Source organism: Anolis sagrei, chromosome 5, assembly GCF_037176765.1.
Source record: "Anolis sagrei isolate rAnoSag1 chromosome 5, rAnoSag1.mat, whole genome shotgun sequence".
Lineage (NCBI taxonomy): Eukaryota > Metazoa > Chordata > Lepidosauria > Squamata > Dactyloidae > Anolis > Anolis sagrei.
Genome location: NC_090025.1, coordinates 90,561,182 through 90,579,911, shown reverse-complemented (window position 1 = coordinate 90,579,911; position 18,730 = coordinate 90,561,182). Strand labels below are relative to the sequence as shown.

At 44.0% G+C, this 18,730-nt stretch overlaps 2 protein-coding genes across 11 annotated transcripts in view; one reads left to right on the top strand and one right to left on the bottom strand.

Moving 5' to 3' along the window:
- Positions 1-4,491, bottom strand: part of NUDT5 (nudix hydrolase 5) — a 57,209-nt gene extending 52,718 nt beyond the window's left edge. For 3 of the 4 annotated variants that reach the window (XM_060778274.2, XM_060778277.2, XM_067468874.1), the window contains exon 1: positions 4,402-4,491. The gene's annotated coding sequence lies outside the window, so the exon portion shown is untranslated. The other variant, XM_060778275.2, reaches the window with a different exon arrangement.
- Positions 1-18,730, top strand: part of CDC123 (cell division cycle 123) — a 350,374-nt gene that overhangs the window by 278,127 nt on the left and 53,517 nt on the right. For 2 of the 7 annotated variants that reach the window (XM_067468873.1, XM_067468871.1), the window contains exons 1-6: positions 4,813-4,909; positions 12,488-12,596; positions 13,348-13,419; positions 14,645-14,705; positions 17,707-17,739; positions 18,552-18,593. In XM_067468873.1, coding sequence (XP_067324974.1) covers positions 12,523-12,596; positions 13,348-13,419; positions 14,645-14,705; positions 17,707-17,739; positions 18,552-18,593 — 282 coding nt within the window. In that variant the 5' untranslated portion in view covers positions 4,813-4,909; positions 12,488-12,522. The other 5 variants (XM_067468872.1, XM_060778273.2, XM_067468868.1 and 2 more) reach the window with 4 other exon arrangements.

Genomic DNA, 18,730 nt, shown 5'->3' with positions numbered 1-18,730 from the left:
TCGACGGTATCGAAGGCCGCTGAGAGGTCCAGGAGCACCAACAGGGACACACTCCCCCTGTCTAGCTCCCGGCGCAGATCATCCACTAAGGCGACCAAGACCGTCTCGGTACCATGCCCCGGTCTGAAACCAGACTGTGCCGGATCCAGATAATCCGTGTCTCTCAAGAATACCTGGAGTTGTGAGGCCACCACGCTTTCCATGACTTTGCCCAAAAAGGGGAGATTGGAAACAGGCCGAAAGTTGCAAGGTTTTTAAAGTGCAACAAGATATTAAAGTGCAACAGCCTCAACAGAAAATATTTGGCCCTCTATACGACTAAAGTGCGGCAGGAGGAGTTGGGAGGGGTAAAGTGCCACAGTTGGTAAAGTGCAAACAGTTGGCTACGAAACAGGCGCCACTAAGCGCTATATTATGGTCTTATTACCACATTAGCAGCAGAGGTAGGACGGATTATACCGTGCAATGTTCGCAAAATGTACACAGTGGTCAGGAGACTGGCAGTTAGTAAAGTGCTATGATTCAGATGTAAATAGCTGACGTTTGATGTAAATTAGCGGATGGACCTCCGGAGGTGGTCGACACGGTGGCGGTCAACTCAGATGGGGGGGCCGCCGCTTGGCCGGTGGTGAGGGCCAGATGGAAAGGCAGTAGGGCCCGGGCAGAATAGGCAAAGGTGGAAAGCCTAGTTGGCCCAGCGGCCGAGGGAGACAAACAAGTCCAGATGGTTAGGCCGCAGGTCGAAGCCACCCGGCAAGGGACCGTCTCTCTTCGGCTCGATTTGGCCAGTTGGCCCGCGGCCCAGCAGCTTGCTCCGGCCCCTGGAGGAATCCTCGCCGGCAACTGGTGGTATCTTCGCCGGGGAAGGATGACCATAAAGATGATATCTCGAGGAGGTGGCTGATGGAAACTCTGTAACAGCAGCTATGTCCGAAAGCGATTCGAGCCGACCAGCGATGGACTTACAGTCTCAATATGGTGGTATCCTTTAGCTATGAATCGCTCAGCCGATGGAAAAGCTTCTCTTCCTCCCCCAGAGAGGCAGGAGGGAGGGGGCAGCACGGAGGAGCCTTGCAAGCTTGGTGGACGCCGCTGCTGGGTCTCGTTCCCTTCTCTTCCTCCCCCAGAGAGGCAAGAGGGAGGGGGCAGCACGGAGGAGCCTTACAAGCTTGGTGGACGCCGCTGCTGGGTCTCGTTCCCTTCTCTTCCTCCCCCAGAGAGGCAAGAGGGAGGGGGCAGCACGGAGGAGCCTTACAAGCTTGGTGGACGCCGCTGCTGGGTCTCGTTCCCTTCTCTTCCTCCCCCAGAGAGGCAAGAGGGAGGGGGCAGCACGGAGGAGCCTTACAAGCTTGGTGGACGCCGCTGCTGGGTCTCGTTCCCTTCTCTTCCTCCCCCAGAGAGGCAAGAGGGAGGGGGCAGCACGGAGGAGCCTTACAAGCTTGGTGGACGCCGCTGCTGGGTCTCGTTCCCTTCTCTTCCTCCCCCAGAGAGGCCTTCTCCTCCTTCTGCTTCTCCTTCCTTCCTTGTTGTCTTCCTCGCAGAAGAAGACCTCTCATGACCCACCTTATGTTCTGGTGTGGTTTGGCCGGGGATGGACCATGGATTATGGGACTTGCAGTACCTTTGCTCAATTCCTGAGACCACTGCAAACCTCATCCAATTAGCGATAAAGACCAAACTTGGCACACTGAGTCTCCATGACGCACTCTACATCCTGGTGCAGTTTGGGGGAGGATGTACCATGGACGATGGGACTTGCAATACCTGCACTCCCTTCCTAAGACCATTACAACTGCCAACAATGATGGATCAATTTACACAGAGAGTACGCATGACCCACTCTACATCCTGGTGCGGTTTGGAAGAATTTGTCAATGGATGATGGGACTTGCAGTCACTTCACTCACTTCCTGAGACCACTGAGACCCTCACCAATGACTGATCAAGACCAAACTTGGCACACAAGCCCCCATGACCTGCTCTACATCTTGCTGCAATTTTGTAGGAGGGTTGACCATGGATGATGGGACTTCCAGTACCTTCACTCACATTCTGAGACCTCTGCGAACCTCTTCCAATGACTGATCAAGACCAAACTTGGTACATAGATCTCTCATGACCCACTTTACATCCTGGTGTCATTTGGAAAAAAATGGAGATGGATGATGGGACTTGCAGTAACTTCACTCACTTTCTGAGACCACTGAGACCCTCGCCAATGACTAATCAAGACCAAACTTGGAACATGGAGCCCCAATTTCCCACTCTACATCCTGGTGCAGTTTGGAGGAGAACAGACCATGGATGATGGGACTTCAAGTACCTTCACTTCCTTCCAAGATTGCTGCAACCCTCATCTAATGACCAATCAAGACCAAACTTGGCACACAGAGCCCCCATGACCCACTCTACATCTTGTTGCAGTTTGAAGGAGGATGGACTTTGGATAATGGGACTTGCAGTACCTTCACTCACTTAACTGAAACCACTGCCACCCTCATCCAATGACTGATAAAGACCAAACTTGGCATACAGAACCGCCATTACCCACTTTCTCTAATAACCCAGGCAGCACCGGGTCCCCAAGCTAGCAATATAATATAATGCAATATAATATAATATAGTGTGTATACATGTATTTATAATATTATAATATAATACCGCTGTGGGTCAGAATGAGGAGAGGGGAGGCCAGGGGACAGTTCCATCTTGTCTCCTGGATGTGCCATTGGCTGGAGGTCCCTCCCCCCGGCACCAGCTTCTGCTGTGGGCCAGTAAAGAGAGGGGAGGCCAGGGGACAGTTCCATCTTGTCTCCTGGATATGTCATCAGCTGGAGACCCCTCTCTCCAGCACCAACTGTCGCTCTGGGCCAGAGTGAAGAGAGAGGGGGCCAGGGGACAGTTCCACCTTGTCTCCTGTGCTATTCTAATAATATAATATAATATATTGTATATACATTTAATATATATAATATTATAATGTAATGCAATATAATACTACTAATAATATGACCTAATTATATATTTATATTACATGTAATATTACTAATAATATTACGATATAGTGGTATACCTTGTAAGCCGCTCTGAGTCCCCTTCGGGGAGAGAAGGGCAACATATAAATGTCATAAATAAATAATCATATATAATAAATACAATATAATACTACTAATAATATATTATAATTATATATTTTACATTACATGTAATATTACTGACAACATTACAATATAATGGTATAGTACAATATAGTAATATATAATACAGATATTGTGTTGTTGTTCATTCGTTCAGTCGTCTCCGACTCCTCGTGACCTCATGGACCAGCCCACGCCAGAGCTCCCTGTCAGCCGTTACCACCCCCAGCTCCCTCAAGGTCAGTCCAGTCACTTCAAGGATGCCATCCATCCATCTTGCCCTTGGTCGGCCCCTCTTCCTTTTGCCTTCCACTTTCCCCAGCATAATTGTCTTCTCTAGGCTTTCCTGTCTCCTCATGATGTGGCCAAAGTACTTCAACTTTGTCTCCAGTATCTTTCCCTCCAGTGAGCAGTCGGGCTTTATTTCCTGGAGGATGGACTGGTTGGATCTTCTCGCAGTCCAAGGCACTCTCAGCACTTTCCTCCAACACCACAGCTCAAAAGCATCGATCTTCCTTCGCTCAGCCTTCCCCAAGGTCCAGCTCTCACATCCGTAGGTGACTACAGGGAATACCATGGCTTTGACTAGGCGGATCTTTGTTGCCAGTCTGATGTCTCTACTCTTCACTATTTTATCGAGACTGGACAGATATTGTACTATACTAATAATATATGTTGGATGTATATATATCTTGTAAGCCGCTCTGAGTCCCCTTTGGGGTGAGAAGGGCGGCATATAAATGTTGTAAATAAATAATAAATAGATATTTATGTCTTGCGAAAGTAATTATGCTAATTTTTGCACGAGGAAAGACTTTGCTTCCTTGTTTTCCCCAGCCTAGGCCCCTTCCACACAGATGTATAAAATCCACATTGAACTGGATTATATGGCCATGTGAGCTCAGATAACCCAATTCAAAGCAGATATTGTGGATCATCTACCTTGATATTCTAGGTTATATGGCTACGTGGAAGGGTCCCTAGGCTCAAGCCCAGCTGCTGACAGGCGCCATAACTGCGTGGTTTGAATTCAACGTGCTCCTTGCCCCTTTTCCTTCTCATAGTTTTCTGCAACGGGTAAAAGAACACCCTAGCGTCCACACTACACTCCTTATAATACTTCGATAGCAGCTGAAGCAGCTATCGAAGCTGTTGCTATGGATACGCGCTGTGGAACCTTGAGTGCCGCAGAATTCCCTCGGGCGAAACGGTCACGTGTTCTTACAGCCACGCGCGCCTGCTCCGGAGCTCGTCTCGCGCTTACCTGAAACCTTCCAGAGAGGAGGAAGCACAGCGCTTTGGGGTTCTTCCCGTTGATTGGTTGGAAGGAGCGCGCGGGAGAACAACGCCGCCTCCGAAACCTCAATGGCAGCTGACTCTCTGTTAAAGTGCTCTCTCTACGGTCAAAGCGGATCGAAATTGTGCGCACGTGCCTTGTTCGTAGAGGAATTCGGAGGTCTCTCTGAGGCCTTTCTAGGGTAGACTCACTCAAAGATACCCAACTTCTGGGTTCACTCTTCTTGCTCCTTTATTTTGCACTGTTCCTCATTCGAGCGGGTGGGAGCCCTGCTCCTGACGCAGACAGAGTTAGGCCTGTGCTGCCTCACACTGTCCGACCCCAGGCTGCTTTTGATTCGTCTAGAGGCACGTCAGTACAAGTTTTGCCCAATCAGAATGCAGGATAAACCCTCTTCTATTTTCATTGGTTTGTCTGTCACCGCTCTATTCCGGAAGTGAGGAAGATTTGTGTGGAAGGCAGAGAAGAACGGCAGGTAAGGAGAGAGAGAGAAAGAAAACAAAGCTAGAGAGGGAGTTCTACGCACACGGTCAAAGTCTATCAGATGGTGGGGATAACTGCTTACCATGGGAATTAATACGTCTTTATTATTTATTTATTTATTTATTTATTTACGGCATTTATATGCCGCCCTTCTCAACCCGAAGGGGACTCAGAGCGGCTTACAATATATATTTTCATACAATATATTATATTATTAGCATAGTACAATATCAGTATATATTACCATATTGCACTATACCATTATATTCTAATATTATTAGTAATATTACATGTAATGTACATATATAATTATAATTATAATATTGAGTTATTATTACTAGTATTATATTGTATTACATCGTAATATTATAAATATTATAATCTTTACCTAAGATATGTACAAATGTATATTGTTTATAGGCAAATAGATTTAGGGACATCATCTTTGATAATCTGGATTATAGGCAGTGTAGAAGGGTCATTACTTTGGATTAGATAGGTGTAATTATTATTTGCACAGTGAATCTTTGAGGCCCCATTCTACACTGCCAGATAATCCAGGTTATCAAAGCAGAAAATCCACATCTGATTTGAACTGTATTATTTTTGTCTACATTGCCATATCAGATAATCTGGATTTTATAGGGCAGTGTAGAAGGGGGCTTTGTCACAATTGTGCATTTTGTAAGGGCCCTTCCACACATACATATTATTTATTTATTTTTACGACATTTATATGCCGCCCTTCTCACCCCAAAGGGGACTTAGAACGCTTACAAGATATACATATATCTATATACATACAGAAGATATACATACAGAAGCTGAAGAGATCAAGAGAAGGTGGTGAGACTATACAGAAGACCTTTATAGGAAGAATAATAATATCGAGGATAATTTTGATGGTGTGGTGAATGAATTAGAACCAGATATCCTGAGATTGAATGGGCCTTAAGAAGCATTGCTAAAACAAGGCAGCAGGAGATGACGGGATCCCAGCTGAACTGTTTAAAATCTTGAAAGATTATGAGGTCAAGGTATGCATGCCATATGCCAGCAAACATGGAAAACACAAGAATGGCCATCAGACTGGAAACAATGAACTTATATCCCCATACCAAAAAAGGGAAATGCTAAAGACTGCTCAAACTTCCGTACAGTGGCCCTTATTTCTCATGCCAGTAAGGTAATGCTCAAGATCCTGCAAGAAAGACTCCGGCAATACATGGAGAGACCCCCTCGATGGGCTGTCACCTTGTCGTGGTGAGGGGGCTTGGGCGTTCCGATGAACCTGTAGGCACAACAACTGGAGTTGTGCACTCCCAGGAGTGGCTGCGGGGGAGGTTCCAGACCAAGCACAGTCCGAAGACCCAAAGACCTCAACGGCGGAGCAGGCAGAGGATAACATGGCACATGTTACAACGGCTGCGAAGGCGGAAGAAGGCTGCAACAGACTGAGAAGCCACGGTCATTGTGTTAAACTACATCACCAGTGGAACCTCACTCTGTGAAGTCTGTGTGTTGATCAGTTGTGCACTGACCTCCACACATTAAAAAAACCCACGCACAGGCGTCTTCCAAAGAAAATAAAAACAAACCAACCAAAGCCCCATGGCGATCAGCGAGTGGCGACGGGGTCAGGACTGTGAAATCTGGAAGCCCCTAGTCACAGACTGGCACATGGGCGGTGGGTACGGACTCAGTCGTTCTACCTCAAGGTCCGAGGCAGTTGAGTAGTTCGGCAGCTGTATCCGCGACTGAGCAGCCCTTTTTAGGACCCACTCTGCTCACCCCACACGGGGAGGGGGCTAGAAAAGGTGCCCTAAACATAGTCTGCCTCACTTATCCCTGACTGGACTGCCGCGTCCAGTGGGGTCACCACCCTGCGACCAAAAAAGAAAAATGAACTTCGGTACGTGGAACGTACGGACTCTGATGGACAACAGTGGCAGTGAACGCCCCGAACGCAGAACTGCCATCATTGCAAGGGAGCTGGGACGCTTCAACATCGACATAGCAGCCCTTCAGGAGACCCGGAGAGCAGGAGAGGGGCAGCTGAAGGAAGAAAAAGGAGGCTACACCTTCTTCTGGAAGGGACTGCCCGAAAAAGACCAAAGAATGCACGGAGTTGGCTTCGCCATCAGAAATGATCTGATGAAACATCTGTCCGAAGCACCCACTGGCATCAACGAACGACTCTCAACCCTCCGAATCGATCTTGCCAAAAACCAACGGGCAACCATCATAAGTGCCTATGCACCAACACTAGATGCTGACGAAGACATCAAGGAGAAATTCTACTGTCAGCTGGACACCGTCCTATCGGGGATACCTAAGGAGGACAAAATCAAGAGTCGGGCGAGACTTCGACCTGTGGCCAGGGACCATAGGAAAAGACGGGGTTGGAAACAGCAACTCAAATGGCATCCTGCTTCTCACCAAATGTGCGGAGCACAACCTTGTCATCACCAACACGCTCTTCCGCCAGAAAAACAAGTTCAAGACATCATGGAAGCACCCCCGGTCAAAGCATTGGCACCTCTTAGACTATGTAATCACACGCGCCAGAGACCGCCGTGACGTACTCCTCACAAGAGCCATGACAGGTGCTGACGACTGCTGGACTGACCACAGGCTAATTTGATCCTCGATGGCTATCAAGATCGCTCCCAAGCGCAGACTCCAAGGAAGGAAGACAAGGCGCAAAATGAACACCCAAGCCCTTCAGGAGCCCTCCAGATGAGCCCATCTCCAAACAGCACTCAAGAACCATCTACCCACAGTACACCCCGAAAATGTTGAGGAACATTGGAACAAACTGAAGACCTCCATCATCCAAGCCTGCGAAGAAACTATTGGATACCAAGCCAAGAAACATCAAGACTGGTTTGATGAAAATGACATCGAGATCCAACAGCTAATTGACAAGAAAAGGAAAGCCTTCCAAGCATGGCAGAGAGACATCAACTGTGCTGCTAAGAAAAAGATCTATGCCAGTGCAAAAGCTGAGGTCCAAAGAAGGACAAGAGAGCTCAAGAACATCTGGTGGACAAAGAAGGCCGAAGAAATCCAACACCTGGCAGATACCCATAATGCTCAGGGATTTTTCAAAGCCACAAAGGTCATCTACGCACCAAGAAACCATGGCATACAGCCTCTACGCTCATCAGATGGAACCAAACTCCTGAAGGACCAAAACTCAATTGCACTGCGTTGGAAAGAACACTACCAAAGCCTCCTGAACCGCAGCTCCAATGTGGCCGAAGAGGTCCTCTCACAAATCCCACAACAACAAACCAGGGATGAGCTTGCAGCACTGCCCAGTTTAGAAGAAGTCAGCAATGCCATCAGCCAACAGAAGAATAATAAAGCCAGTGGACCAGATGGGATCCCTGCTGAAATCTTTAAAGAGGGAGGACCTGAGCTGACACACCAACTCCACCAGCTCATAGAAAAAGTGTGGGTGACCGAGAAAATCCCAGCAGACTTCAAGGATGCCACCATCATCACCCTCTTCAAGAAAGGGGAAAGAACAGACTGCGGAAACTATCGAGGTATCTCCCTTCTAACCTCTGCTGGGAAAATCCTCGCAAGAATCCTTGCAAACCGCCTTCTGCCCCTCTCAGAAGACACCCTCCCAGAATCCCAGAACGGCTTCCACCCCTCCAGAGGAACCGTGGACATGATCTTCACTGCACGACAGCTCCAAGAAAAATGCAGGGAACAAAACCAACCTCTGTACATGGCATTCATCGACCTTGCAAAGGCATTCGACACAGTGAATTGCAGCGCTCTCTGGAACATCCTCCACAAAATCGGGTGCCCAAGCAAATTTGTGAACATCCTGCGGCTCCTCCATGATGACATGATGGCAACAGTCTTGGACAGCAGTGGCTCCCAAAGTGACCCATTTAAAGTGGAATCCGGTGTCAAACAGGGATGTGTTATTGCCCCAACTCTATTCTCCATCTTCATCGCTATGATACTTCACCTTGTTGATGGGAAGCTTCCCACCGGAGTGGAAATAATCTATCGGACAGATGGCAAGCTATTCAACCTCAGCAGACTGAAAGCCAAAACCAAGGTTACAACAACATGTGTTATAGAACTCCAATATGCTGATGACAATGTCATCTGTGCGCATTCAGAAGAAGATCTACAAGCCACTCTAAACACCTTCGCAGAAGCATACGAGAAGCTCGGCCTGTCATTGAACATTGAAAAATCCAAGGTGCTTTTCCAGCAGGCACCAGCCAACCCCTCTCCAATGCCAGTGATACAGCTTAATGGTGTAACATTAGAAAATGTTGATCATTTCCGCTACTTTGGCAGCCACCTCTCCACCAAAGTCAACATTGATGCCGAAATACAACACCGCCTGAGCTCTGCAAGTGCAGCATTTTCCAGAATGAAGCAGAGAGTGTTTGAGGACCGGGACATCCGTAGGGAGACCAAGGTGCTTGTCTATAAAGCTATTGTCCTCCCAACCCTGCTCTATGCCTGTGAGACGTGGACTGTCTACAGACGTCACATGCAGCTCCTGGAGCGTTTCCATCAGTGCTGCCTCCGGAAAATCCTGCAAATCTCCTGGGAAGACAAGCGGACAAACGTCAGCGTGCTGGAAGAAGCAAAGACCACCAGCATTGAAGCGATGGTCCTCCAACATCAACTCCGCTGGGCCGGCCACGTTGTCCGGATGCCTGACCACCGTCTCCCAAAGCAGTTGCTCTACTCCGAACTTAAGAACGGAAAACGGAATGTTGGTGGACAGGAAAAGAGATTTAAAGATGGGCTCAAAGCCAACCTTAAAAACTCTGGCATAGACACTGAGAACTGGGAAGCCCTGGCCCTTGAGCGCTCCAGCTGGAAGACAGCTGTGACCAGCAGTGCTGCAGAATTTGAGGAGGCACGAGTTGAGAGTGAAAGAGTGAAACGTGCCAGGAGGAAGGCGCGCCAAGCCAACCCCGACCGGGACCGCCTTCCACCTGGAAACCAATGCCCTCACTGTGGAAGAAGATGCAGAGCAAGAATAGAGCTCCACAGCCACATACGGACCCACAAGGAAATCCATAATGGAAGACCATCTTACTCGTCCAATGAGGGATCGCCTAAGTAAGTAAGTAAGTAAGTAACATGGAGAGAGAGTTGCCAGATGTACAAGCTGGGTTTAGAAAAGGCAAAGGAACGAGAGACCAAATTGCCAATATCCGCTGGATAATGGAGAAAGGCAGGGAGTTTCAGAAAAACATCTATTTCTGTTTTATTGACTATTCTAAAACCTTTGACTGTGTGGATCATAATAAATTGTGGAAAGTTCTCGGTGGTATGGGGATACCAAATCACCTTATCTCTCTCCTGAGGAATCTGTACAAGGACCAAGTAGCAACAGTAAGAACTGACCACGGAACAACAGACTGGTTCAAGATTGGAAAGGCGTACGGCAAGGTTGCATACTCTCACCCAACCTTTTTAACTTGTATGCAGAACACATGCGATGTGCGGGGCTTGATGAATGCAAGACTGGGGTTAAAATTGCTGGAAGAAACATTAACAACCTTAGATATGAGGATTACACCACTTTGATGGCCAAAATCAATGAGGAGCTGAGGAGCCTACCAATCAAGGTGAAAGAAGAAAGCCCAAAAGCTGGGTTGTAGTTAAACTTCAAAAAAAACAAAAAACCAAGATTATGGCAAGAATGATTGACAACTGGCAAATAGAGGGGGGAAACATGGAGGCAGTGACAAACTTTGTATATCTAGGTGCAAAGATTACTGCAGACGCAGACTGCAGCCAGAAAATCAGGAGACGCCTACTTCTTGGGAGGAGAGCAATGACCAATCTTGATAAAATAGTGAAGATTAGAGACATCACACTGGCAACAAAGATCCACATAGTTAAAGCAATGGTATTTCCCGTAGTCACCTACGGATGTGAGAGCTGGACCATAGGGAAGGCTGAGTGAAGGAAGATAGATGCTTTTGAACTGGGGTGTTGGAGGAAAGTTCTGAGAGTGCCTTGGACAGCGAGAAGATCCAACCAGTCCATACTTCAAGAAATAAAGCCTGACTGCTCATTGGAGGGAAGAATAGTAGAGGCCAAGATGAAGTACTTTGGCCACATCATGAGAAGAAAGGAAAGCTTAGAGAAGACAATGGTGCTGGGGAAAATGAAAGGAAAAAGGAAGAGGGACAAGATGGATGGATGGTATCCTTGAAGTGACTGGATTGACCTTGAAGGAGTTAGGGGTGGTGACGACTGACAAGGAGCTCTGGCGTGGACTGGTCCATGAAGTCACGAAGAGTCGGAAACGACTGACCGAAAGAACAACAACAAAGAAGTGGGTTGTTGTAGGTTTTTTCGGGCTATATGGCCATGGTCTAGAGGCATTCTCTCCTGACGTTTCGCCTGCATCTATGGCAAACATATTATTAGCATAGTACAATATCAGTATTAAATATTACTATATTGTACTATACCATTATATTTTAATGCTATTAGTAATATTACATGTAATATAAATACATAATTATAATATCATCTTATTAGTAGTAGTATTATATTGCATTACATTATAATATTATAAATATTATATGTATTATATGTATATACATTATATTATATTATTAGAAAGGAAAAGGAAAGAAAGGAAAAGGAAAGAACCTCATAGGATACAGGGAGGTCAAAAACTCTATAATCTTACCTGCATAGACCCTTTCACTTTTTCCTTCTCTTTCCCTTTCTCTCACTCTCTTTTTCTTAACCCTGTCTATCTATTTATTGACTTTTTTTTACTCACCACCGATTTAATCCCTTATGCTATTTCTTCCTGACCACTCCATCTTCCCAAACTGTCTACCCCTACCCACCCTACAACTCTTTTCTTAAGTACTTTATCTCTATACTATCTATCTAATTCTACTGATATTTTATCATAATCATGTATTCTGGCTTTTTTTTTAAAAGATTTTTTTTAAAAAAAGAATAGTGCAGGATACAAGGTGGAACTGCCTTCTGTCCCCTTCTCTTTTCACTCTGGCCCAGAGCAGCATCTGGTGCAGGGCGGAGGGGTCTCCAACTGATGACATATGCAGGAGACAAGAGGGAACTGTCCTCTGTGTCCCCCCCCCTCCAGATTATCACTTCAGAAAATCCACATTATTTGCTTTGAACTAGATTATCTGAGCCCACACTGCTATATAATCTAGTTCAAAACAGATAATGTGGATTTTATGCAGCTGTGTGGAAGGGGCCTCAGACTACATTGAGGCCCCTTCCATGCTGCCCCTATATACTTGGATCTGGTTCCCAATTTATCTGCTTATCCCAAATTATCTGTCAGTGGAGACACATATAATCTACTTGAAAGCAGATAATCTGGGACTAGATCCTGAGGTATAGAGCAGTGTAGAAGGGGGTCTATGTTTCCTACTGATATAACAGGTGCTGGGGCTCTATCAGAATGTGTGACGTTCTGGTATTTTTATGATAGGCTTGCCCTTCTGTGTTTTTCCTTTATTTCCTTATTCCCACTCTCGACAACTCTATTATCCCCAATTTTCCTCTTCAGATCTGACATCTTGCAAAGTGAGGAAGTTGCAAAGAATGAAGAAGGAGCAGGTGCTGAAATGTCAGTTCTCTTCCTGGTATCCTCACTTCAAGAGCCAGACTATCCGAAGGTGAGGGAAAATTCATTCTCTTACACCATAGCGCTTGAGAAGAAAGAGTGGACAGCATATATTTTTCATTCTCTCACACATAACGCTCCATCTAGCCATCAAGCCTTAACATCCATGAGCAATATTTTCAACGTCTATGAGCAATGTGTTTTGCTTATCATCAGTTTTTTGTTCTGTTTTTTTAGGGGTAAAGTGGGAACGGGGTAGTTGACTTCCCAATCAGTTTTTATATGGAAGAGAATATATTTGTTTGAGGGTCTCATAAATATAGGAACAATTAATTAGAATACTTGATATTGTCATCTTTCAGTGTATTCTCAGTTTGCATATCTTCCCCATTCCAAAATGAGTGTCAGTGTACAACTTCAAAATACAGGAAATAAGGTGTGTTTTTCATGGACAACGCTATTGATCAATTTGAAGGATTAAGAAAGTGCTATATTGATTTTCTGTTTGTCTCAGTATAAAGAAATGAAATCCTGCACCATGGAGGAATAGTGTAAAAAAATCATTTGGAACTACTTCTATTCTCTGGGCCGCTGAAATCTACCGGAAGGCTTTGATAGATGTGCTCCTACTTGATTTACAATTATTTTCATACTTTGACAAAAATATTTTTTCCTTTAAGGAATGCTTTTGTGTTAAACTGAGAAGTTTAATATTACTGAAGTGCACTAACAAAACATTGTTGTATAGAAAAGTTGTTTTTCTGTGTTTTCAGATTTACATGTTTCCTTTCTCTCCCATTCAGTATCATCATTCCACTGCCACAAAATGTAAAAGACTATTTACTCGATGATGGAACTTTGGTAGTTTCAGGCAGGTAAGAGTATCCAATGTTCAAAAATTTCTAGAGATCTTATAAATAAATATGATTGAGAAGTAGCACCCATCCCCCCCCCCCACACTGTTTTCCATGGTAGATATGGCTGACAGAATACCCCCAAAAATCACAGATTTGACGACAGTTCTGAAAACTGTGACCTATGATTTTGGTTTTTTTACATGGTAGCCTGGATTATCAGATTTTTTTTCTTCTGGTTACAAATCAATGAACAGAATGCATTATTGGTGGGGGGGGGGGAGTCAGATAGGTCAGAACAAATATTGTTCTCATTCCAATCATATTTTGAAGACTGCAATCCCTTCCCATCTCTATTCATATCAAGTGATTGAATTCATATCTTGGTTTTGTACAGACAGCAGGGAATGGGGTGAGTAGATCCATTAGAAGATTTTGTTGGCATAAATCAACATCATTGTGGGTGGAGGAAATTACTATTTCCTTGCGAAGCCAGTTAACTCTCGTGCAGGAACTTACATATTCAGTATACTAGGATGATGATGATGACGACGATGATGATGATGATAATAATAACTTTATTTATATTCTGCCCTATGCAATATAATAATAAGATACTATAATTATATATTTATATTACATGTAATATTACTAATAATATTACGATATAGTGGTATGGTGCAATATAGCAATGTTTAATGCTGATATTGTACTTCGCTAATAATATAATATATTGTACGTAATATATACCTTGTAAGCTGCTCTGAGTCCCCTTCGGGGTGAGAAGGGCGGCATATAAATAAATAAATAAATAAAATCTCCCCAAAGGGACTCAGGGCAGATTCCAATCACAAAAAGGCAAACAGTCAATGCCTGAATACAACAACCAATGCATACATAAGAAAAAATAATAACCAAGCATATAAGAACAAATTATAACATAACATCTAAAATTAAGGTACAACATAATCTATCAATTTATCACTTAAAGCTGGGTTCGTAAAACAAGGAGCTCCATGTCCACTCTGCTTATGCCTTTTTTTGAACGAAGCAAAACTTTACTCCTTTGTCCCCCACCCCAACCCAACTCTCCCTCTTGCAGCATTATCTTGCATTATTAGGCCCCTTTTGTCATTTAACAAGTACAGGAATAAAATATTCTCAAGCTTAACATTTTAGATGTTCAAATGTTTAGGCTTTTGTGATTTTAGATTAATCAGGTTCAATTTCCTCACTTTTATTCTAGGGAAGATCCTCCCACGTGTTTCCAAGGAGACAACAATGAAGATGAGACTGAGGAAATCCAGGTTTGTACAAAGTGTGATAGCTTTATTCTCGGTTCTTCAGCTACCTGTTGCTATATCTTATTTATTTATTTATTTATTTGCTATACTTGTATACCGCTGTTTCTCAGCCTAGCTGGCGACTCAACGCAGTTTACAACAAAATACCAAATACAATAGTCAACAGTATACAATTTAAAACCATAAAAACATAATACACAATATTGGTACATCAATAACAATCCAATGCATCTCCTGACTAAAATCGTGATCCAGTTTCATCGTCCATATTACCAATCCTTTAATCATCACATTCATTGCACCGAATTAACCAAATGCCTGTCCGAACATCCAGGTTTTTAATCTTCGGAACACCATCAGCGAGGGGGCTGATCTTACCTCCATGGGAAGGGCGTTCCATAGTCGAGGGGCCACCACAGAAAAGCTTCCATATCTTGGTTATGGAAAAGCTTGTTTCTTTGCATGGTGCTATTCAGAGATCTGATTACACAACTGGTTAACGAAAAGGAGGAGCCGCAGGAAGAGAAGCGTCGTCAGCCGAAGTCCAGGGTTGAAGCGGGAGAAATCCAAAACAGTGCTGCTCCAGTGTCCGCAGAAGCAGCGTCTATAGCCAGACCGGTCCAGGTAGGGAGAAGTCCACATTCACGAGAAACCAATCCGGGTCAATAACACACGAACGATCAGGAGATCCAAACTGCCGATCCTAAACCAACACCAAACACGAAACAAGCGTGTCCGGAGAGCAGGGCCTCTCCGAATGAACCCACGCGCTCCCTCCATTCATCCGGAGAGGCCCTGCTCACAATTCCACCTACGTCGCAGGCTCGTTTGGTGGGGACGAGGGACAGGGCCTTCTCTGTGGTTGCCCCCCAACTTTGGAACACCCTCCCCAAAGACATTAGACTAGCACCCACATTGGCGGTTTTTAGGAAGAACTTGAAGACCTGGCTATTCCGATGTGCCTTTCCGGAATAGGATAACCTCCAGCACTACATCCCAGAAGCACTTTATTAGAGCTTAAGACTCTCTGCACATTGCACTTGCCCAGAACCCCAACATATCACCTCTTACACCCAGCACTTTTTAACCTGTACCCTTCATTGGCCCGGCCCTGGTTTTATTGCGTAATAGTGTAATGTTGTTGTTGTTATTGCTTATGTTTTAATTTGCTTGTATTATATTGTTATTGTCTGTTGTTGTTGTTTGAGGCCTTGGCCTTTGTAAGCCGCATCGAGTCCTTCGGGAGATGCTAGCGGGGTACAAATAAAGTTTAATAATAATAATAATAATAATAACAACAACAACAACAACAAGCAGCAGCAAGTCTACAAGAATCTATTCCAATACACAGCATCCAACACACGAACGCTCACCAACACCTTCCCTTCTGCAAGGACCCATCACCCCTGAACCCACTTTTATTTACCAATCATCATCAGAAGATGAACTGACCACCGCCCCATCATTATCCCTCGCAGTTGCTCCCAGCTCTTCACGTGAATTCCCTTGTCTTCCCCTCCAATTCCTCCATCTCCTGTCAAGACTTAGGTCCCCCCAGGACTCAGTTGGATCCCCTGATTGCCAGTCTTCACCCCCAGAGAATCCCATAAAGGCATCACTAGTTGTTGGTGTCTCACAAATAGCTTGCACTTCTCTTATCTTAGTCCAGTCCGTGGTGTCTCCTTCTTCTCCTTCACTCATTGACCCATCATCCCCAGAGAATCCCTCAAACGACTCCTCATCTGTAGGTGCTGTAAGTATGTTCCGGATCCTCTTTCTCTGCTGCTCATCATCAGATTCCTGCTCCCGAGTAACCCCTTTTCCCCTTCTGGCACCCATACTACAATCCATGGTGCCTCCCTCTTCTCCTTCACTCATTGACCCATCATCCCCAGAGAATCCCTCAAACAACTCTTCATCTGTAGGTACTGTAAATATGTTCTGGATCCTCTTTCTCTGCTGCTCATCATCAGATTCCTGCTCCCGAGTAACCCTTTTTCCCCTTCCAGAAGCAAAAGATGCAGCATTGCCAGTGGCACTGCATTTAAGTACCTCTGCATCCCATACTACTGTTTGTAACGTTACTCACAGGCTCTACTACAACAATCTCACTAGAAAGGTGATAAGGGAAGTTGTTTTTTTTATTTTTGTCTATCTTAGGGATTCCTTTCTGAAAGTCATATGTGACCTTAAATTGGTTTTTGTGGCCTTATCTCACTCTATGGGAAGCATGTAACAATTGCTTTTGGTATTTCTTCTGACACAAAATGAGAACGCTGATATGCCCTAGAATGGGAACCTGCAATGGCAGAACCTTATTACACATTGTGAGCTGCTGCCTGAAGGCCAAAGCAGAATTAACTGTTAATGCATCTTTGCATTTTATATGTGTAAGCTTTTGCAGAATGCAAGTAATATCAGTTGAGTATGAGTGAATGTTAATTATTAGGGATGAATTGAGATGGAAAAGTAACACGTAGAGATTTTCCTCTAATGCAAATAGCATCATTGAAGGAAAGATTTTCTTCAGGACCCCAGCAAAATATATATAAGTGAAATTATAAAAAGCAGAATGGGGTAAATTATTTTATTTTCCCCATTCTGCTTTTTATAATTTCACTTATTTTCAGCCTTGCAAGTAGTTAATTTTTTTACAGCCTATACATCTCATTTGAGCTTTTTGTAGAACTCTAACCATATACAAAAATATTCACTTTCATATGCTTAGAGTTTGAGGAACGAGCACTTTCCAAGGCATAAGCAATGCTGCATCTTTTGCCTCTGGAACCTTTTTTTATTTCTCCTTCCTTTTTTATTATGTCAGAGAGTTTTCATAATAGTCATAGTTGAGAGCATTGAACAAGTAGACTGGAAAAGACATCCCTCTCTCCCAATCCTGTAATGAGAACTAACTTTGCAAACATCTCTTAAATTGCTCCCATGCAGAAACCTGGTGGAACTATTTTTAGAGGGAAAACTTGTTTCATTTTATTTCCTTCTTTAGTGGTCTGATGATGAGAACACTACAACACTTACGGTAAGGCTCTTTTTATTTTTTTAATGTTAAAATTCTTTTTATTAACATTTTATATTTTCAGGAATTGTGTTTATCAGATAAAACTAATATTCAGAGAAAAGGTATGTTCTTTACTTACCACGAGTACTCAGTTGTATCTGATTTCACTAGACAGGATGAGCTTTTATTTATTTATTTATTTATTTATTATTTAAACTTATATGCCGCCACTCCCCTGGGGCTTAAATTAGAAGTTGGATGTAATTGAAAAGATCATAGCTTATCAGAGTAATTTACTTAAAATGAAATAAAAATGCAGTGTGTGTGCAACCTTATTGATCATATTTAAAACATTACCTTTAAAACATTTTAACAAGTTTATTTATCTACATACTTGAAAACTAATGTTCCTGGGCTTAGAGTCATATGCTTAGAGTCAAGAAAAACTATCTCAGTAGTCAGACATTATTCCTCCCTTTTTCAAACATTATGCCAGTCTTCCAATGCAATTCCATTTTACTTTTTTTAGCCATAAGCTTTAACAAAAGTAGCTTTTTCAAGGAACTAAATAAAGCTTCATTCATACATGTTATTTTTGAGATACTAACCACAGATAAAAGTATGAATTACATGAGACAATTGGTGCAAACAGCTGTTGGGAGACAATTTGTAACCATCACTATGTGTCATGTGGTAGACTGTCCCAGTGGAAATGGCAGAAAGGGAAATCATATTAAATCCTGGTAGAAATTAATATGAATACCTTCACTCTTCTCTCACTTTCCATCTTAAGACTGTAACCTGACTTATGTTTAACCTCACTTATGTTTAAGGAACTCCACTGGCTGCCGTTTATTTTCCGGTCCCAATTCAAGGTACAGGTTATCACCTACAAAGCCTTAAACAGTTTAGGACCCGCCTACCTTCGTGACCGTATCTTCCTCCACGTACCAACCCGGGCCCTTCAATCTTCGGGGAAGGCCCTCCTTTCACCCATACCACTCTCACAAGC